This window comes from Idiotropiscis lumnitzeri, chromosome 10 (genome assembly GCF_059441095.1).
Source record: "Idiotropiscis lumnitzeri isolate Australia: NSW breed Sydney's pygmy pipehorse chromosome 10, RoL_Ilum_1.0, whole genome shotgun sequence".
Classification (NCBI taxonomy): domain Eukaryota; kingdom Metazoa; phylum Chordata; class Actinopteri; order Syngnathiformes; family Syngnathidae; genus Idiotropiscis; species Idiotropiscis lumnitzeri.
In genome coordinates, this window is record NC_142400.1 from 18,366,431 (window position 1) to 18,389,325 (window position 22,895).

Genomic DNA, 22,895 nt, shown 5'->3' on the forward strand with positions numbered 1-22,895 from the left:
TTAGAAGTAGAATATGTACAATATATATTGCCGTACCTTGCATAACTGCATCAAAAATAATGGAAAATAAACCTAGTGTACATTTTCTGTCCTTGCTTTACTCTGATGACTTCATTCTGATGGAATGAGCCAGGAATGGAGTCTGGACAGGAGCTGGTGATAGCTCGCCTTGTGGACATCTCCCAAAGACAGTCATGTTGGGATGATACTTGGACTTAATGTTTTTAATCAATGGTCCGGAAATGCCGCTCCACATTTCTTCCTTCAGCCAAACAGACCGACTGGCGAAACGCACCTGATGTCCCAGTTGAAGAACAAAGACGACTAAATGGAAACTGCAAATTTTGTTATTTATCGCGGTTGTATGTGCAGAAGTGCTGAGGTATGCATCAGGCATGCTACTCCTTTCTAATATGGATCAATATACACATTTTAAAACTGATTACAGGAGGGAGTCTATTTTTAATTTATTTTTCAACTCATTCAGTGACTATATATATATATATATATATATATATGGACATTTTACATATGAATTTATACTGTTTCTGGATAATTTCAGTGCTCAAGAAGTATAGACAGTTTATCATTGTTAAAACATGAAGTGAAGTGGAAGCCTTGCCGCCATAGATTTGTTTGTAATATAGTTGGAAGTTGATGTATGATTTGTTGATTCATGTTTGTGCCAAATAGGTTAAGTTTTTAATGTATTCTTAAGAAAAAATACAGGGAAAGAGGACCTTGAAAAAAATAAATGCAAATCAAATACCATTTACAATATTGACAGGGGGTCGGCATCACAATTACCGATTAAATGATTATTTTTAAATTGTTCAAGCCCATCTATTCCATCTTTCATTCAGCATCCATTTATCTATCTTATTTTTGTTTGTAAGATAACCACACTTACGCAAACTTTCAAGTTAAACAACTTGCATGAGTTTATGTTTAAGCATATGTGAGTGGAGCAATACAGTAGCAGTGTATCTAGGGCTTTCATCCAAGCAGCTGGTACACATCTGTTTCTTCGTCGACTGCTGCGGCCTGTGGCTCATGGAGCGAGGTGAACTGGCATGCGGTGTCTGGGTCTGCACCATTAATGGGGAGGTAGGCTGCATCAATGCGGTTTATGGCGAGAGACTACTCCTATGGGTAAACTGTGTCAGCTTTTGCACTGGAGTTACTTGTGGGTAAATGATTGTGTGTTAGGGTGCACATCTTGAAAATGCTGCATGCCTGGGTGTCTGTGGGTTGGTGGTTTGCAATAATCAAATTATCGAGCCACTTAAAATTGTTAATAAACCCTCGATCATGGCTCACATCACCAGTGTGGCACGTCCATCGACTGCCCAAAGTCTTCCACTGTAGTCGGTTCCAAAAGTGACTCATTGCAGAGTCTGTTGTCTTTCCAGTTATTATTTGTGTCACTCCTCTATCAGGGCTCATCAATTGCGGTACTCTGCAGAAGCGTGATAACGATCTTGATCATTTGAATCCGGTGTGTTGAAGGAGGGAGACGTGCCGGATGGTCCTGGAGGACCAGAGATGGTGACCCCTATCCTACATCCTATAGACATATGGAAATATATAATTAGCCACAGCCTTCCAGATTTCCATCATTACTTTGTGAGTTCCATTACATAACTCCCCCCAAAATATTTGCTTGCATTTTGATAACAGTTAAATGCAATTCCAATAGATTTCAAAAGCCTGCTCTCAACTTTGGGTCTTTTTTCAGTTTTAGTAATGAGGGCATGTTTACACTAGATGGCAGTGTTGGTCAAGTAACATACAGATTTTGCGGTCACTGTCTTGAAGGGTATGATGCTTGGAATTTGGACCAGTGAAGTCAATGACAGGGACGTCACTAGTTTATGCAAGGGTTCAAACTCCCAGAGATGCACAGGATGAGAGCAAAGATGCAGAAAATTTCACTAAAAATTAAGAACTAATCAGTAATTCTTTGGTCTTGAGATGTAGTGAGCGAGTTTTTGAACAAAGCCTGTTGGGTCAGTCGCACTACCTTGTCGTATCCGCCCCTGATTCATCAATTCAATTCGGTTTTGTTGCTGTTTGTGATGTCACGGCGATGGCTGCAATGCATCAACAAATAATGCAAATTAAAAAGTTTTAGGAAACTTGAAAAAAAAAAACACATAATGCAAAGCAACTACGATAAAAAAAAGACATGACGTATTATAATAATATATATACCATGATTTTTCGACTGTCACAGAAAAAAACAAAATTCAAGCGCTTGGAATTAAAAATACAATAAATACATAATCGGTTTTAGGAGTAAGACTTTGCCAATATAACGTACTACAATAACATTAGATTTCGGCAGTAACTAAATAATAAAACAAGTTATATTTCCATTATGTTATGTAATATTACAGTTACAAATTTGAGGCTACAACACATATTAAATTAAGCATATAATTTTATCAGGAGAGCAGCTTATTATCTCACTTCCCTGCTAAGCCATTTACTCAACTACTTACCACAATCAGAAAACCTTAACTCCCTGGGAACGTAAAGCGACAGCAGCAAAAAAATAAAGAAAGAAATAAATGATGACATGGTCATCATTTGTCATGGCTGAGAAATTATTGTTAGTGATACCAATCACTGTGTTTTCAGAAAATAAAAGGAAAAATATAGTCCAAATACATGCAGGAAAGAACCCAAGTATAAATGAAATAATATATTGAGAAGAAATGAGAATCAATCCGCTTTTTATGAATTGTGATTTTAATGAATTTTGTGGCTCATTTTTATTGGTTGTTAGCAATGAATATGTAAATCCGTCTTCTGAAGCCGAAGATGTCCAGTGATACATGCAAGTAACTGGTGATGTGTCATTATAATATCACATTTTGGAAGTAACTTTCCCAACACTGTACATAACACATAAACGAGCGCACCACTGCCGCCTACTGCAGTGGATCTGCAATCTGCAATTATTTCTAGTAGCCTATGACAAAAAAACAAAACAAACAAAAAAAAACCCTGGGGTCACAAGCATCCTCACTATTTGGGGACTGCTGCAGGCAAATTCACCAAATGCCACAGTGAATGAATAATACATAGTTTTGTTTAATTGCTGGCAAACGCCAATCCAGGTACAATTTTGCTACACTGGTAGGTCTCTTCAAACTGAAACAAATTTGTCAACCAATCGAATCACGCAGCTCTTCACAGCAACCACGCGCGTATCACGCACGCACACACGCACACAACGAGCCAATTGAGTTCAACGCAGTCGATCGGCTTGCCGTGTCCCACGAGACTGTCTGCTTTCATTTCACCTCTGCAGTGGTGAAAACGAGACGGAGGATGTTTCAGCTTTGCTGTGCCAGTTCCAACAAGATGCGAATACGAATACGAAGCCTGGAATGTTTATTGGCGTCGTAGGATTTGTGATGAGGAAGGATGACAATGACCGGAGTGGAGACAGCCTCATATTGTCTTTCCAGTGTACCACAGTATAAAGGAGGAGCTGGTTCACCCTAACTGGAACACATGCTGAATGTAACCCACGCGTACTGTTTCTGCAACGAGTGTCGCCCACAACCTGCGGATAAAAACATGCATCCATTGCTCTTTTGCAAACGTTGCTGAGCCAGCAGTAAAAGTAGCAAGGTAAGACGACGCATGGAACATGCCCTCATTGGAATAATGCAAGGCTTAGGGTGAACTAATACATTGCGGATTGATGACTAATCGTAAGTAAGATGTAACATGTGGCTCCTGAGCGTTATACTTATATTGTTCGGTGCTCCACGTAGTAGATGTAATATTACCCCTATATGCAGTAGTGTATGCAGTATATATTTTTTTCTTTTTCAAAAATTACGTTATCAACAAACAAACGGTAACTGCAAACAACAATCAGAGTGTATTTTATTGCCAGGTGAGCTTGCAGTGTTGCAAACCACTATAAACTATACCCACTATGATATGTGTTTGAATGAAAAGGCCACCTCTCTGATACTCATTTGAAGCGGATCCTATTTGTCAAGATAGTTTTTTCCTCATACAACGTTACATACGACTACTGTCGTATTGTATCTCGGTAGACTGTTAAGTTATAATAATGTTGCTAAATGGATGTGTTTGCTACATTTAACATGTTTAATTCTGATCAGACTTACAAACGGATGTACAATAAGAACGTCAATACATGACACGCACATGAATTAAAGGAGAGACATTAAACACTTAAACTCTTGAATGTACATACACTGACACACAGTCATAATGGATCTAATTGCTCAAAGGTGCCAGAATTGCACATCTATGCTATGGACTCTACAATACTCTTCCATTACTCCCTTCGTGGCGTGGCGTTTTCATGTACAGCATTTCTATTCTCTCCTACTGAAACATTAGCCAGGTAGAGCAGACTTTGTTCTTCCTTCGTCCGCCCAACAGTCTCCTCTTTCAAAGTCATTTAGATCCTTTAGTCGTGTCATATCATAGCCACGATCAACTGGGCCAGCTCAGCAATTTTGTGGTGGGATGTTGACACAATAATTGTCCCATGGAGTGCATCCGTGATTTGAGCGTGGAGAAGTTCAGTGACTTTGACCCTGTTATGGTATTAATTCATTTTGACAATAAAACAACAACAAGATTGGCACATTTCTAAAGAGGAATATAAAATATCTTGTAAGTTAGCAAGAAACCTTAAAAACATAAAATTAGTTTCAATTTCAATTTTTATCCATGCTAAGAGAAAGTTTTCTGATTGATTTTGATGTTTAACCCAAAAAATACAGGTGACATTCTAAAGACAGGTTGATCAAACTTCACCACCAAGGTCACGATATCTTGTAGGACACTTGTTTTGGGCTTCCAGTTATTTACTGTGCCATCTAACAATATTGGGGAATGTAAAACAGGATGAGTATTACGTTAAGCCATGGTGAACACCATTTTCCCCCTCAGCCAATATTTATGCCTTCTGACACCCATTAACTGGCAAATATTTAACCAAAAGATAAAGACCAGGGACTGACAGAAAGCTCCAAACACTAACAAAAAAAACCCGTAGCAGCAATGGCAACAGTGAATACACAGTGGTCTTTATTGAATGCAGAACGAAATTCAATTGTCGCTAAAGGATTATTTCAATATCATTTTCAGAATAATGTTCCAAAATTATTCTCATGTAGTTCCCTCTGAATTTAATCGAGGGGAAAAAAAACACTGTTTATTTACATGACAGTTTCATTTCATTTATAATGTTGTTACTGTCTTGTGAAGTTTTCCCTGCTGGACCTGTTGTAAATACATGACTGTGTCATGTTTTGGACCTTGACGTGGCTCTGTGTTTCCTGTTTGTGCTTTATGCAGCACTGTGGACATGCCACTTTAATTGTTCCTGTGGGTCGGTGATGGCAACCTCAAAAGAAAGACACAGTGAGCGTATCCTGCTGGAGGAAAGTAAAAGAGAAGGGAGCTTTGTCCCTTTACCAGGTGACACTCTCCCCTGGAACTTATCCAAACATCAATGGGCCAAACGCTCCAAGTCAGGCTCGGGGGAGGTTCTGGATCCAGCGGAGAGGGCGGTAATCCGCATCGCAGGTAAGATCACTGTAAAAACAGAGTTGTCCGTAGACTTAGTTAAGTCCACATTTATTGAATCCAAGTTAAGTTCGAGTCAGGAAGGTCCGAGTCCTCAAGATCCGAATCCAAGTGAAGTCTGAGTCCACAAGGATCGAGTTCAAGTCCAAGTTCAGATGAGATAAAGAATCAAATATTATTTTTACGACTCCACTTTTTAATTGGACTCAGTATCTACAGAGTCAATGGTCGAGTCCTAGACAAGTCTGAGTCAAACGCAGAGGAGTACGAGTCAAATCTGAGACTCGGACTACTATTGCCTTGCCGCACGGTTCCAGCGCTTAATTACATGCTAGAAATGTGGCACCTGATTTTAGTCAGCGATTGGTATAAATATTTGGAATAAATGCATAATGTAACTTAAATACCACTTTTTACTCAAATAGCATATGTTTGTTGTGTGTTACTCGGTCTGAGGTATTTGTTGGAATTTTAATGTGATTATGGGACAATACACATTGGTGTACATAAGTGTTGAAATTGAACATTTCAAAAGTGCACCAGATTTATGCAGATTCATCTACCAAGAATTTTGCATTCGCAATAGTTTTTTCTGGTAGTGATGGACAATTGAAGCTTCATGAAGCACTTGTGATAGTGTTTGACTCCTCTAAATGGCTCTTTTGGTTTATAGATTGAGTGGAAATCTAGTCTTTATCTGACAACCAAGCGCAACATCTAGAGGAGTAAAAATATCACGTGGAAGTGCTTTGTGAAATTTCATTTGCCCATTACTATTGTTTTGTCTTTGGGTTTAAACCAGTCTGTGGGTTGTGGACAGCTGCCGGAGAGAACTGCTCCAAATCAGCTGATCCCATAAGGCAGTGTTGGCAATAATTAAATATGACAGTGTTATTAACGGCGTTAGATTATCACTAATTGAATAATCTAATTAATTTCTTTTGATATTGTTGTCCTTGGGTGGTAGGCAGAATTCCCAATTTCATATTTTATATAAATATGGGGGTGTTCCCCAGACAGCATGAAGTAGTGGTGGGCAATATCTAAAACGTTTTCTTCCACGATATTAGCCATTTTATAATGAACATACCATGATAGATTTTCAGTTATCCCATAAAAAAGGATGCAACACACTATGACTGCTTACCTTTTCTCACTTTATTTTGAAGTTACATTAAACAGACCTGCGTCAAATCAGAAATGCATGCAGTAGTGCTGCTATTTTAAATATTCTAATGTATAAAGAAACACAGTAGCCTGCATATTTTTTTTTTCGCAAATGTAGATATCAATCTAATTGAGAGGCATACAAAAATCATGTTTCTGACAAAAATTGATTAGAAAAATAAAAAGATGATCTTTACTGTAAAGTAATTTTGAGAACATTTATTGTTAATATCGCAAAAGTCAAAATCCAAACTCAGGACTGTATTGTGGAAATAAATCGCATTTGGAATATAATATGCCTTCAGTGGTCTATATGCAGACATTTTCTGTGTCATTTATACTCAATATTAAGATATATTTATTCTTCAAGGCCACCTCTGCTGGGTGACGTACGGGATGCCATAACATTTCCTATTTAGCTGTGTGAAGCAACATTTTGTATTATTTTTTTTCTCCAGATACTTATTAAACAGCCTGCTGTTTTGCTGATCAAAGTTGGATATGCGTTGCTTTGACGTGGTTCCAGCGAGACCTCTGTGAAGTGTACACAGTCGCCCAAGCGCGTGTAATTCCGGGGTTTCACAATGACCTTACATGAGCTTAGCAATTAACATGGCTTCTTTGGGTTTCTCTCTGTCAATTACTCCTCATAAGCGCTTCGTGAGAATGATACTACAAGTAACAGAAGTGTTAGCTTAGTTGCCGCCATGGTGGCAATGTAATGAAGGGTGCGACGACAGTTGGGAGCAAAACAGCAACGTTTTTAGCGGCCGTGGCTAAACTTGCTATTGCTGCCGGCTGCAAATGGCATAAGCAGCCCAGCAAAGTGTTTTTTGGACATCTCCGCCATTTCATTATCGGAAAGACCGTTTTAAAAAATCTGTGATTCTCAGTTTTGCTTTTCGTGTTTTGACGAGGCTCAAAATTAAAACTTCAATGCTTGTATAGTTTGATGGCATATCCAGTATGCCTTGAGATCTTTTTTTAAGTGGTCTTTATTGACTGACTGCTTTACAGTTGAATTTAAGGCTCATTAGCTGGCCAAATATATATAAAAACTACTTCTGGGTGCCCGCTGGAACATAGCGTATACAGAGCTTTCACGCTTGGAGATTCCCCATGTAGAGTCGTGAGGCATTTTTCAGGGACAGCCCTGCCAACTGCAAGACAATGCCACGCTAAATTATGCATATGTTGCAACATAGTTTACGTTTTAGTAAGAGTGTGAGTACTAGACCAGACATATACGGATGTTGAATATAAACGTCTAAAAAAAAAAAAAATCTGAAGCATTTAATCATTTCATCTTGCCTCTGCAATACCTGTATTTCCCTAGTAGAAGGCGCCCTGACAATTGCTGACCTTTGTCCCTTTGTGGGAGCGCAGTGTGTGTTTATTTTTGGAATGTGGGAAGAAACCAGAGTGCCCAGAGCAAACCCACGCAGGCACAGGAGAACATGCAAACTCAACACAGGAAGGCCTGTGCCGGAAACGAACCCACGACCCCTGCACTGTAAGGCCATCATGCTAACCAGTCGCCCACCGTTCCACCTTGGAATTACGATTCAATCCATATTCATGCTGTTATGAACTATGCCCACCATGAAACAGATTAGTTAGAATATAAATACTGACACATATTATGCATCAATGCTATCATTGTAGCACAAAGCAGTTTATTTCTCTCCTTTTTTGACTGGAGTTCTGAATAAGCGATAAAATGATTTTTGTGAATAAACTTTCATTGCTTAGTATAAAGAAAAAACATTTTATTCTGTTCATGACTTTTATTCATCAATACAGGCTTTCTGTTCTTCAATCATCATCAAATCAAGTGCATATTTTGCTGTTCAACATCAAACTATGTTGAAGCTGCTGTGATCTAGACAGCAGTAAACAATTTGACCAATAGGTGGCACTTTATGTCAAAAGGGCTCGTTGGCTGAAAGCTTTCCTCCAAAAGACCACCACATCCTCTGGAAAATGTGCCTCATTTTCCACACTGACTTCAAATAGCTTTGAGCACATAGAGTATCCATTGTACTGCCAGTGTTACAGTGCACTAAGACAATATGATTTATGGTCAGTGACGTAGCGAAGTGGACAGAATGTCTTTATTTCATCTGTTCTTTACGACTATGACATTTCCACTTCCTCCTTTTTTTCATCTGCCCATTTTGGAGATACGCCATCAGAGAAATTGGCAGTTATAATTTAAAATGATGAGGGTCTCTTTCTTGTGTGTGGTGTGTGTTTTTACACTGATCTGTAGCAATGGGGAATTCCTCACGAGAATGGGATTTCTTGTTCCCTTTTTTTATATGCATGTACTGTTGTTGATTAGAGATGGGCAAAATAGTAGTATAAAATAATATTTTATGCCGGAGTACAAAACAAAAACTCATACAAGCACAAGGAGAACATCCAGACCACACAGGAACGTCGAACTGACAACCTCAGGCCTGTGAGACAGATGTAAATATCAAAAATGTGCAATTTTTATTTTATAAATCTTATAAAGATATTTATAAAAAAAAAAAAAAAATCATGTGGGTTTCGTCCCACATTCCCCAAAACATGCATGTTGCTGTTAGGTAATTGAATACTCAAAATTGTCCTTTGATGTGACTGTAAGAGTGAATTGGTTGTTTGTCTATTCAGTATGTGCTGTGTGATTGGCTGGCGACCAGCGAGTTGAGGCTTTGCGGCCAAACCTCACCTAAAGTTAGCTGGGGCAACACTAGTGGGGATAAGGGGTGAAGAAAATTGGATGGATGGATTTTTTTGGGGGGCTATTTTTTATTTATTTATTTATTTATTTTTTACAATGTTGAAAATAATAGGATGTACTCAGCAGATTACCATCCAGTGATGTCGTATGACGTTCGCTACAGATCGGATAGCGCTGCTTGCATATCAGGTTGCCACATGCGTGTCTGTCTCAAGCTTTCATATGGTGTTGTGTTAAAAAAATAAAAACAAACAAAAGTGTTGTTGGGCTACACTTGGAGCAAAACTAGATATTATTCAGCACAGTTTTTACAACATTTACCCTTACAAGGTGGTTATGAAATTAAATGAAAACTTTTGATAGACCAGGTGCTTTAATTTGAGAGTAGTACTATTATTTTCAGTGTCTTTCAGAACGTCACCCAAGGAAGCAGTGCAGGGATGTTTTGTGTGTTTGTGTATACGTGCGGGTGTGGATCCTATAGGTGAGCACGGGTAAGAGCAGTGTGTCCGAAAGCAGTAACATATGTCCTTATGTTAGCAAGATTCTGATTTCCTGCATGGTGAAGGGAAGTGAGGGATTTCCCCCGAGAGTCTGAAGTCGGAAAGGCTTATACCCATTCAGCACACTTTAAAAATGAGGACAAATTAATGCACATGGAAGACATTCTTGTGAATGTTGATTAAATAGTAATATTTTAATGTGTAAATAGCTTATTATCATTTTTATTTAAATGGTTATTTTCTAATTGTAACATTATGGAGTAATCCCACGTGTAATTGTGGTGCACACTCTTTGTGCACTTTCTGCTATGCAATCAGAAATCACTAGCTGGCCTGTGTCCTTTGGAGCGTAAATGCCTCAAGTTGCATTTCAATTTAGAGACGAGAGGTTTAGCCTGGGCTCTTAATTAGATTTGTGAAAAAAATGTGCCTGTTTTGGGATCACGGTTTGTTGTATATTTGTGGTTTTATCTATTAATACAGACAATTTATAGCAACATTTTTATAGGATGCCTCTGTTAAGGTTGTACAGTATACCTTTATGAAGTCAATGATGGTGTAGTGGTACACTCGCCTGACTTGAATCGATTCCTGCTCAGCGATGGTGTCTGCATGTGCCCTGTAACTGGCTGGCGACCAGTTCAGGGTGTAGTGCGCCTTTCGCCCGTAGTCAGCTGGGATAGGCTCCAGCATCGCCATGCAACCCTGTACAGGATGTGGATGATGACAGTATGCTATATAGTATTAATGACCATTGTCATTTGTTACCTAATGTAGCTTTCCTGCCGAATAAATCAGAAAATAAAACCTTCTGTTATGTTAACAAAATCATTAGCAAATTGGGAAAAAAAAAACATAGTCCATGGGTATTTATGGTCCAGTTCCGAGTGTGCCAAACAGTGTGCTGTAAAACCAAGTAACATACCATCATATCCCGAGTGTATGGCCGTATAGCCAAAGCCTTCCTTAAAATTTCGTAGAAGAATACTATAGACTCAACCTACACACCAAGAAATAACCTTACTTCATCCAGGAAAGGGACCTGACTGTTGCCAAGTTGGACTGCCAAGAATTGAGGCTGCAGTGATTTCCTTTTGCCACTATGCAACCCCACTGTATACTATGACGGGCACGCCCATGTAAACATGTTTCAAATTATGCTGTGATTTCCCCAAATTTTTAGCAGGTCACCCTTTTCTAATGAAACGTGGAGACCCTCAAACAAACATTTTGGGAAAATAACTTTATACATGATGCTCTCCCACTGAAAGATTGTAGGTGGCAGTAATGCAAACAAACAATGTCAAATACATTCAACAACAAAAAACTGCTATTCATGCCGTGATTTATACAGTACAGTGTGCAAATAGGAGGAATATGGAGAGAAATAAAATGTCTTGATTTCATCAATCAAACAAAAACGTATTTGAAAATTAAAAAAAAATCTAACAAAAATAATGGATTTGTAATAAAAAAAAGAAATATTTGCAAACAAAACCAATAGTTCAAAAAGACTTTCTTTTATTTACAAATAAAAAAAAAACATTGTTCTCATGAAACTACAAACTGAGAGGCTTCACTGTAATTATTAAAGTTATTACCTAAAGGTTTGAATGACGCCTGTGTTCCTCCGTTATGTACATATATATTTTAGGAACAAATAGACAAAAGATAATAGAAAATAATAAATTTCATGTAATTTTAAGGATAACTGCTGTATTGAGATATTTATCCATTATCTGTCCTGTAGCTGGGATAGGCTCCATCACCCCCCGCGACCCTAGTGAGGAGAAGCGGTACAAAAGATGGATGGATGGATATCTGTACTGCTTTTCTTCACAAGGGTCGCTATCCTCAGGCAGTAGAACACCCTGAAATGGTTGCCAGCCAAAGGGCACACAATGATGAACAACCATCCGCTCTCACACTCATACCGAGGGGCAATTTAGAGTGTCCAATCAACATGCCATGCATATTTTTGGAATGTGCGAGGAAACTGTGGTACCCGGAGAAAACGCTCGTATGCACCTGAGAAACGTGCAATCTCCCTACAGAAAGGCTAGAGCCAGAATTGATCCCACGACTTATGCACTGTGAGACCATCGTGCAAACCAGCCGTCCACCGTGCTTTCTATTTTGGGGTATATAGCTCATAAAATTATCTGTCATGTTTAGGAGAAATGTTATCTAAAGTTCAAAAAGTATCAGTTCTTGGGATCATATCCGTCACAATCAGGGGTTGAGTACGTAAAAAAATATTGATGATGATTCAATTAATCAACGAATCAATCAATTAACAATTATCCCCCAAAAAATGGAAACGGTAAATTTTGATTCAACTGTGTGAGATTATTGAATAGGCATTTCAATTCAGAAGTGCCAAGCGCAGAAAATTATCTTCTTCCCTTGGTACAATGTACGACAAGGGATGCTTGACAAGTCTAGAACAAAACAGTACACACTGATAAAAAAAAAATATTCAAATACATTTTGTAAAATATGCCCATGTTCAATTGTTCAAGTCAATTATTAAAAAAAAAAAAAAGAAAGGTTTTCCAAAACAAAATATCAATTACCTTTAAGAGTTCATTTGAGGTGTCATTGCCTTGTTGGTAACGTGTTTACAAATAGTATTAATCATGTTTAAGCTTTAAAACAACATAGATGCATGCAAACTTTCTCATTGCAAATTCCCGTTTAATGTACGTTTATAATTATTCAGGCATCCAAGTGAAAGAATTACAGTACTTCATTCCGCATTTATTGTGGCCAAGTTTTCTGAAAAAAAAAAAAACATTCGTCAGCCTCCTCATGACTTTCATAATGAGAATTCAATAAAAATACAAAATTGGTTACAATGATCTAATTTTGGTCGGTTGAATGTTACCACCATCGTTCTGACTTGTCAGAACTCGCCGTCACCTTGATTGTATTTTATGACAGCGTTTATGGCATTTTTGACACAGCTCTTGAATCTGATCTATTGGTACCTGATAATGTGTCTGCTGAGTGTATACTGACATTAATGACATTCCGGTTGAGTTGAAGTGTTACCACTAAGGGCAGCGCTTGAACTCTGCTCCTACTACTGTGCAAGCGCAAGTTGTGAGTGAGTGCCTGCCCCTCTTGTCAGTGTATCTTTAAAAGGAGGGGCCGGACATTTACACTCGTTTTTTTGTGAGGGTGTGTGTTTGAGTTGTGGGGGGTGTGTGTATGTGTGTGAAGCTTTTGGTCGAGGAATGAAGCTGGCAGCTGTGGAGGGTTCACACACTGCCGAGAGAGCTGAACAGCACAGACTTCCTCACAAACTCCCAAAAGCTCTGAGACAAACTCATTGAAAGTAAGAGGAAGACACAGACTAGCAGCAGAAGGAGGGAAGAGGGTGAGCTTGCTGGCATGGCCGTGTATGAACCCGCCTACCTGCCTCCGGACGCTGAGGAGCAGGACTTCATCCAGGCTTATGAAAGCGTCAGAGAGAAGTATAAAGGTGAGAGTCTGTCTGATGGCATCTTGTGCGTGACGACAACATGTGATGGAACGTATAGTGGGTTTGCGCAAGTCCTGATCTATTTTTGGAATTATTGACCCTGAAAATGTCTATACTGTATATGCCTTTATTGTTTGGCGTGTTTGGACTTGAAAGGTAGCTATTAATTATTGATTCGTACATATGTTTTCTTTCATTCTTGTGTGTTGATGGTTACAAAAGTCCACCATCTTTAACGAAAGTCCTCCACGTTGATGTGCGGCTGGAACAACAATCCTCCACTGCTCACCTCTGATCCTGACGGGGCTATCAGATGGGAGATTAGGACTGAATGGTTTTCTGATTCTTTTCCGGCATAGACATGGCGTCATCTGAATTAATCGTATTACAATTCGCTGTGTTGTCACCTTTGGTGCTCAGCGTTTGTACCCTTGACACTTTGCACAATACCTGCATGTTAGTTTGCCTTGGATAAGGATAACTCAGTTACATTTGTATCTCAAAGTTGCCCTTAGATGAGATAATGTCACTCCATCTCCCGTAGCACAGTTTGTGTTTGTCTTTGACCCCTTTTTGGGGAGAACATCTCACATGGGAAGGTTACAAAGAGCAGGCACATAAAAAGGTTTGACTCAGTGTATCTTGAAGTTGTTGATTATTATATCGCTACTCTAAACAAAATGTTTTACAGATTTTTTATGGGACTTTTATTGTTATCAAAAGTGGCCAAGCATGTTTCTTTAATCACATTAATTTTTGTTTTATTGGTAGCAATGTGATATTTATTTTTAATAGCAGCGTCTTTCTGGTATTATTTATTTGGTAAGGATGTTCAGTTTAATCTGGGCTTTTTATCATGTCAATATATTTGAACAAAATAATATGCAGAGTGAGAGGATGCTCATTAATCATCAAATTAATTTCTTCAATTAGTGGGTTACAGGGACTGACTCAACAACTTGCAAAATGAGAGAGCAGGCAAGAAGACATTTTTGCAATAATTCTTCAAAGTTGTTCCAAGTATTCATGGCTATGAACATGAATCAGTGTCCTGTTTGTTGTGCTGGTTCTTTACAAGGTTATGGGAAGCAGGAGCTCGCTCTGTGGCAGCTGTTTATATTTCAGACGTTCCACTCTGTTCACTGCTAGACACAATCGGTGTTGCATTAAGTTTCTGTCTACACTCCTTATTAAGGCACATTGTGACGGTTTACTTTTCATCTTTAAATTCACGTTTCTTTCATTAGACCTTGTCAAAGCCATTCTGCTTTTTGCACAGAATGTTTTATGCTCTTATGGTTACCACAACGAGTTTAGAAAATGAAAAGTGAAGTTAAAGGTGTAAATAAACTTGATCTGAGCTGAAAATTCAATAAATAACATTTACTCAAATGAAGGTTTTGAGCTCTAGTTTACATTTTGATGGTGCCTTTTGAGCCAGATCGTTTGAATGTCCAAATTATGTCTTACACATCATTCTATATTGAAGATGATACATAACGATGCTCATCATTGTAAGATTGAGCATCCTAATCAATTTTAGCATCGCAAATAATGCAAAATTTAGTCATTTTTGTTACACTCAAGTAGTTTGCGATCTAAAAAAGTATAGTGTGGGGTCAACCATGGGGAGTTGAGCTACATCCTCGCCACGACAACTTCTCAATCAGTCAGTAGTTCAGAACATTCAACAAAAGATTCATCCTTCTTCCCTTCATTCTTATTAATTAATTAATTAATTAAAAGTGAGCAGAGATGGGAAATCCTGCAGGAAACAAGTTCGCTCACCTTAATGGTTGAGTAGAAGCAACGGTGGCTAAAGCTAACCTGTAGCAGGATTTTTACTTTCTGGATCCGGATTTCCCGTGCCTGACAGTGAGATGATTAATCAACTGTTATTTGTCCCTTAGTCGACCAAGGAAACAATGAACTACCCTTTTAAAAATAACACACCAGCCTTTTATAATATAATCATAGTGAGTGAGTATGCTACTTCTCATATTACTTACTGCCCTAAATTGCGGTAGTATGGATGGAAGAGTCCTGGCTGTCCTCCCGTTGACTTCTTCGGCAACGTGTGCTTGCAGCAGCTGAAGCCAATGTCCCAGGGCCACCGAGGGGGGATTACGCTGTTCTGCTGGGTGGATTGCTGATGGAGCACAACCATGGCTGGCATCCATATTTTGCCAAAGCGGGGTTCTACACGACTCTTTCCTTTGGTATGCAGGGCTTGAAATACACCCAATTTAGCCAGAGACATTTTAATCATCCAATTAGCCTGTTGGGTTTGGCAAGCTTGACTGTTTACAGTAGCAATTAAAATTCCCATTTCATACCGGCTGTACATACTTGTACAAATGACGGGTCCGAAATCCTACACATTAATTGACTATCTGAATCGCTAATCTACTGTGGATGTAAGCTGTCTGTCTATACACATGTGGTAAAGGCCAGTTTTTTGGGGATTTAAAAAAATCTGTACAATCCTGTTTCAATGGCCTTTTTTTATGTGCCATGAAAAATGAGACCAATAATAAATAATAATAAATAAAATAATAAATAGTTTTAAAACCTTTTCCATCATGAAAGTGATCTTTTACCCGTACAACATGATAACGGGCATGAGGTTTCTCTTTAAAGTTCAAATGTTGCCATGCTTTTTTGAGTCGTCTTATATAGGAACACATACCAAAATCTCTCTGACCTTCCACAGTAGAGTGAGATCTTTGGTATTATTTCTAAGAAATTTCCAAGGCATCCATTAAACCATGGAAGGCAGTAAAGACATGCATCAATTGCAGAAAATGTGTCCAACAGTGACATTTCGAAAAACTTGATCTCCTTCCAAAACATTGAAAAGGAAGAAAACTGGTCAGGGAGGCTGTCAAGAGACTGACAGTAAGGTGGAAGGAATTTTGCAAAAAAATCTTTAAATCTTCCAAATGTGTGTGGGGAAAATGTGTTCTGGTCAAATGAAACCAAGTTTGAGCTTTTTGGCTATAATTCTAAAAGGTATGTTTGGCAGAAACACAGCACTGCTCATCACCAAAAGAACACCATCCCTACAGTGAAGCATGGTGGGGGAAGCAACATGCTTTTGGCTTTGTTTTTCTACAGCTGGAATTGGGGCATTAGTTGAGGTGGAATGGATCATGAATGCTGCCAACTATCAGTTGGTATTAACGTAAAACCTTCAGGCTATAGTTAGAAAGCCCAAAAAAATCTGTAAAATCAACAACTCAACTTTGGGTTAAATACACGTTAAATGGTGAGAGATGTGAGCTATTTTCCATATAACATTAGTTTGGATGTGATTGATTAATTTCGAACAAAGTTGGTCATTTTGAGAGTCCCTCTCGAAAAGATTTTTCTCCTCCAATTGTACAGGTGATAGGTCACAATAAATGAAGCTTTGATGTTATTAATCTTGGTATCTTTTTTTAAATGAGAAAAATGTGATGTTTTGTTCGGGGTGTGTGACATCCACTGTAGCTTTATTTATTTATTTTTATCATCATTGCCCTTTGCCTGTATCTTAAAGCTTGTGTTATTTGGATGTAATGTAGTATGGCATATTATTATTATTGTATTTTAGATGATGTTCTGCTTTCTGAGGGTTGACAACCTCTGTTTGAGTATATAACAGCAATAGATTTGATATGATCTAATATGCTGATTCTCCGTCGTGGTGGGCTGGCAGCGGAACACTGCCTTTGAGTTTGGGGTAAAGTTAGATTAGGGGTGCCTAAATCTGTTTTTCCAAGAACCCCTATCATGACAGTTTTAGAGGTCTCCCTCCTCCAACACACCTGATTCAAATGTGAGACTTACGGATCAGGATCATTATGACACTTTATGATCATTTGAATCAGGTGTGTTGGAGGGGGAGGATACATCTAAAACTGTCTGGATCGTGGCTCTTGAGGATCGGACTTGGGCACCTCTGGGGTCGACCACAAAAAGGGGGTGCGGGGAATGATGGGTCGCATTATCATGCCGCAGTAGCCGCCCGTGTGCGTCTTGGTCAGCCATTCGTGCACTGATGTCCAAAATTGCCCCGCCGCGGCAGCTGGAGCACCAAGATTTTCTAGCTGCCAAGGATGCACCTCTGGCGTTTGTGAAAGCAGGCATTTCCTTGGAAGGAAGCAGAGATTTTTGGGCAAGAATTTTTTTTCTGGTGCATCACAATATTGCAGTAATAAAAGTACCTTGACATTGTTGTAGTCTTGTCTCAATAATGAATAATGAGCCATTGTGTTTAAAATGAAGTTTTGGGTCAGTTTCAGGCACGTTGTTGCTTAGCTGTGATGCCACAAAGCCCTCTCCACTTCTCTGTTTCAGCATATATCCGTGTTGAAGTGGTTAAATCGTTGCCAGTCACTGTAGGGACGTCGGTTCACTCCATCAAGCCTCAACATCTCTCAGAAACACAGCTGTGGCAGCACCCATCCGTGTCTCTGCACGTTGTAGTAAAGTCTTATACTGTGCTCCATTTTCCTCCACTGTATAGTTATGTAGAATTTGCAAACATTTCACACATCAATCAAGAAAGCTGATGCGGATGATGAGGTGCCTGAACTGCAAATGTGTAAATGGAATAATTGAATGTCATGAGTAGAAATCTCTTCTAAAATTCATTTTGAGGTCAGACGGACACAGGCCTGAGAGCTACATTGTACTCACAAAAGTAGTCAGTCGTAGGAAAACTGTTTTGTTTGTGTGTACTGTATATGCTCCATCAAACAAGAAAGGATACTAACTGTGAGGTGAAGTCAGTTATGTTGCAATCAAACCAGAACGTAATTTGTCATAGACCAGTTCCTCAGCAGCAGAAGTGGGAGCTTCTTGTTATGTCAGCAACAGTGCAGGCTGGAAAGGTTTTTCGCTTCCCATGTGTTGTCATTCTGTGTGTGGCCAAAACTTGTTGCTCATTTATGTTTTATATTCACCTTTTCTTGGCATAAGCATCCTGCTGCCTAGCATTGATCAGCACTGGCATACAGCCTCGAGAAAACATGACTCTGGGGCATGATAACACCACTGTAATGGATTCCTTCAGGGCCTTTTATGGGAGTGAGAGCGCTCCAAAGGGAGGCTTCCCCAAGCTGACATCCTTCCTGTCAGACGTGTACTGTCACTATATAGCAAAATACAAGCTACGTTCCCTTTTTAAAAAAAATACACAACTGCTACTGTTGTTGCTAATCTGCATGCACGCTGTTCTATATTGACTTTTCCCTCTCCGGTTAGGATTTCTAAAATTACATTAGACAGTTTATTACTTCACTGCTTGGATTTCTTATTTGATATTACAGATTTGTGTTTATACTACTGGTAGACACACCAAATGCAATAAATCAGCATTTACATTATGATCTTTGGAGTATTGTTGTGAAAAGATTTGGAAATAAAATCATGTAATCACTGAACATAAGTTGATTATTAATCCATCAATCATCAACTTCCAGTTTGGAAAAACGTTAAATCAACTCAATCACCCAACCAGCTCATCTCTCCATTGAACCTTTAAATGGCATTCATGCGTGTATAATTTTGACTTTACATAAACCATTCTTTGGTACTTTTTATTAAATTAGTAATGAGGATGTCTTTATTGTCAGAACAGGTTTTTTTTTCTTTACCACTCAACGTGTTCAACCTTTTTATTTAGTGACATGCCAATTTGGCTAGTTTATTCCGGTTTCACTGCAGTTGAACTTTTTTATGAAGTGGCGCTCTGTTGAAAGGAGCAGTGGAAATATTTCTTCTTTTCTGCCAAGGGGGCTTAAGGTCTTTGGGTGTATTACTTTCAAAGAGAATAATAATGAAAATCTCTCAGACACCTGATTTGATGCTTATTGTGCATTACAGTGCACTGATATTTGATAGTGAGCATGTGTGGGCTGTCTTGCCTTGTTCCTTGTCACCCGTTGCCTGACACTGAAAGGCTTTGACTTTATTGGTGGCCGGTGGTATTCAGAGCAACTGGAGCCTGTGTGACAGTCACCAACCACAGAGTCCAGGAATGTCTCGACAGGTCACCCTTCACAGCTGACACTCGGGGGTGAATGCACCTAATGTGCTCTTCCAGTGAGCCTGAGTGTCTCTCTCTCTCTCTTGCTCTCTCTCTCTCTCTCTCTCTCTCTCTCTCTCTCTCTCAACCTCTAGACCTCTACCATGTTAAGCTTTTTCGCACGCACATTAAGAGTTTTAGACTGTCCCCTTTTACGCCACACCAGCTAGCGAGGAACAAGCTTCAGTTGGGTGGCTTTTAGTGTAGCTAAACACGTTGAAGACTAAATATGGTTGTCACACAATGAATCTTTTTTTAATCAACAATTCCATTGATCATTCCATCTATTACTCGAGTCCACTGTCCTGCGTTTGATTTTTGACTTTTGAGCTAAACATAACTGTTTTCAAAATTAAATTCAAGTAAATCTCATCTTTAAAATAAAAATAAATAAATCTATTAATCTTTGTTCTTCATCATCGTCATCAAAGACAGTAAGTTATTTCGAGCCTTGCAAACACACTGGAATTGGTGCCTCATACCCGCTAAACAGATCCCTTTATCTCTTCTGAGTCAGGGATACCAAAGAAGGAGGAGGCGTGTTAACTCCGAATACCTTTCACAGTAATTCTGTCCAGCTCTGACAGAAGATGTGGTTAGTTAAAAACTGCCCTAAATGGCAGGTCTGACTCCATGAGCTACACACTGCTCAGTTACATAAAAGGTATGAATAAAATCTTCTGAGATAATAAATGGCTGTTAAACTAAACAGAGCCGCCTCCTGCATGTTCGTGTTTCTGTTGACTCTGAGGTCCCTGAGGGGTGTGGCTGCTCTCCCTCAGAGCACAGGTCAAAAGGCAAACACTGGAACAAAAACAGCTCCCATTTGTTTGTCTTATCTCAGAGCTCCAATCACTGCTAATTTGGGTTTTCCTGTTACATTGGAGTTACCCTTTACAATTCCATCAGGATAACACACCACTGTGTGGCTGTTTGCCCTCAAGCCACCTTTCAACTTGTCACCTATATCTTAGATGTAAGTATTGAGCGTGTGCAATCAACCTTGTGTATATTATTAAAAGAGAATATATATGCTGAGTCAGGCTTTAGTTTGGTATCTGGCTGTTCGAAAGAGTGTGTGTGGGTGTGTGCCGGGGGATTGGGTTGTGGGCGTTTTTTGTACATAACAGTTTACAACCCAAACAAATATAGCTTGTATTATTATAAGACTGTGTTTAAAAGTTTATACATCAATTCATAAATAAAATGTGCACAATTAATGTAAATGCACTGGCTTCAATTTTAGATGTAAATGTGAATATTTTTACAAATGCACCTAGTCACAGCAAGCAGTTTGTGCTAATAGCAGCATTGTTTTTTCTGAGAATGCCTTCCATACGAAAGTAAAATTGATACTGCATGAAATCCTTCATTGAATTGAAAATCTAATCGAATCAGGCCTTTCAGTATTGAATTGAATCGATTTTGGAAATTGTAATCAATGCCCAGCCCGATTTTTTTTAATAGAATATTTGAAAAAAAAGGTAATTATTTAAATTAAAACACTTATTGAATAACATGACAAATATTCAACATGTCCAAAGATGTGGTCAACCATGGTTCGTTTTATGTCACTGTTTTGTGGTCACTCTTTTTGGTTTGCTCACAGAAACGTGCAATTTGAGGACTGAGATGAGACCATAGTCAATGCATTCCGCTCGAAGCAACCCTGGTGTATATTCACCCCTGCAAACAAACACAGACACGTTGCATTTGTTTTGGTTAGTTCTCACGAATCGGGAATCCAAACTGACAAGGTGCGTTGGTACTAGTGACAATTCCGGTGACGGACGAAAACCGACTTCCGTTGATACTTTCCAGTCATTTGTCAGCAAAATGGTCATCCGTCAGTGACGGATTGACTGGCCCTCCATCAGTGCTGACTGAATGCCCACCTCGGCAAACAAGCATAATAAAAAAAAATACTGTAAAGCTGTATGATGCCGCAGTGTTTTTATGAATCTAGATGTTATAGGCATGACATTGCCCACTGCAATATGATTGGCTACTGCATCACTGAAGTGCAGGCTACAGAGATGGCATGCCCCTCACTGTCCTGCCTTGAATTAGAATTGGAATCATAAAACGTGCAGCCTGCTGCACCCTGGTAATGTACACTGTTTTACTTCATTTGTAAAAGACAACAAAAACAAAAAGGAGTTTTGTGTTACGACCACTAGATTCACAGAGCCACGGCTTACAGGTCGCATGAAAATCTATCACGGCCAAAATTCCCTTGTGGTGGCCCGCCTCAGATACTTGCATATGCGGGGAAACACTGGCCTATTAATGAAGGTCTCACGTGTCATCATGAGAGAAATTTACCAGGAAAAAAGACAATGAAAACAGAAACTCTAGGCCACATAATGCATACATCAATAGAAAATCAATAAAAGTATATATACAGGAAATGGGATTCGGAAGTCTTCTCATGTAACAATGACAGTATGTTGAGCAGTTGATTTCATGCTCGGCAGCGGTTTATTTCGAGAAGGGAGCAATGGTAAAATGAGATGGGCGAATGATAATCTGCTAGGCCGTATTGCTTTGCCGTACTTGAGCGCATTCTGCTCTTGTGCACATTGAGTGATTGGCACTGTGAATTTCACATTATTTCTCTTCTGCAACCCTGTGCAAGTTTTCTATTCCGGTTACATTTCATAGAACAATTCCAGAATATATAAAGCCTTCGATCTTTGTCTCACTTTGCCTTTTTAAGTTTTCCCACCACCTAACTTCTTCATGTGTTGCAATTGTCGCCATGGTCTGGACACTGTTTAGTTTAGGGATGAACACAAGGTGCTAAAGTTTCATTTTCCATTCAGCTGTTGAGTTTGTACAGTCATACAAGTCCTGCCAGCTCTATTGCAGGTTCTTCCCTCGAAGGCTCCTGTTTGTCATCACTTGGCAAAGTCAGTATTTCCACTCTTGTGTAAATGAACAGCCCTGATTGGAGGGTTGCCTACCCACCAATAGTAGAGAATTATATAATAGAGAATTAAAATAATGAACAAAAAATACTTGAATCAGAATCAATTAACACATGTAGATGGAAATGCAGAAACTTTAGTAGCATTTTGAATTAGACTCTGCTCTTTGAAGAGTATGCAGTTATATTTAGATGAAAATGACAGCATCTTTCCACTGATGCCATTGGTCCAACTCTGATCAAGCAAGTTAATGTCAGTTTGTATAAGCATGCCTGAGGCATCTTTTTTCACTTGTAATTTTTTTTTAATTTTCTTTTATTTGACATATATTGTTTGGACTCGGGCAGCACGATGGCCGACTGGTTAGCACCGGGGCCTCTCAGTGCAGAGGTCGTGGGATTGTGAGGAGAAG

The 22,895-nt window shown here is 39.0% G+C and overlaps 1 protein-coding gene across 2 annotated transcripts in view; it reads left to right on the forward strand.

Annotated features, from left to right (window-relative positions):
• The first annotated feature begins 3,259 nt into the window (after positions 1-3,259).
• plecb (plectin b) overlaps positions 3,260-22,895 on the forward strand; it is a 115,750-nt gene continuing 96,114 nt past the window's right edge. Inside the window, exons 1-2 of one of the 2 annotated variants that reach the window (XM_088305776.1) lie at positions 3,260-3,645; positions 5,362-5,592. In XM_088305776.1, coding sequence (XP_088161902.1) covers positions 5,403-5,592 — 190 coding nt within the window. In that variant the 5' untranslated portion in view covers positions 3,260-3,645; positions 5,362-5,402. Of the gene's footprint in view, positions 3,646-5,361; positions 5,593-13,201; positions 13,481-22,895 lie in introns of those variants that run through there. The other variant, XM_088305780.1, reaches the window with a different exon arrangement.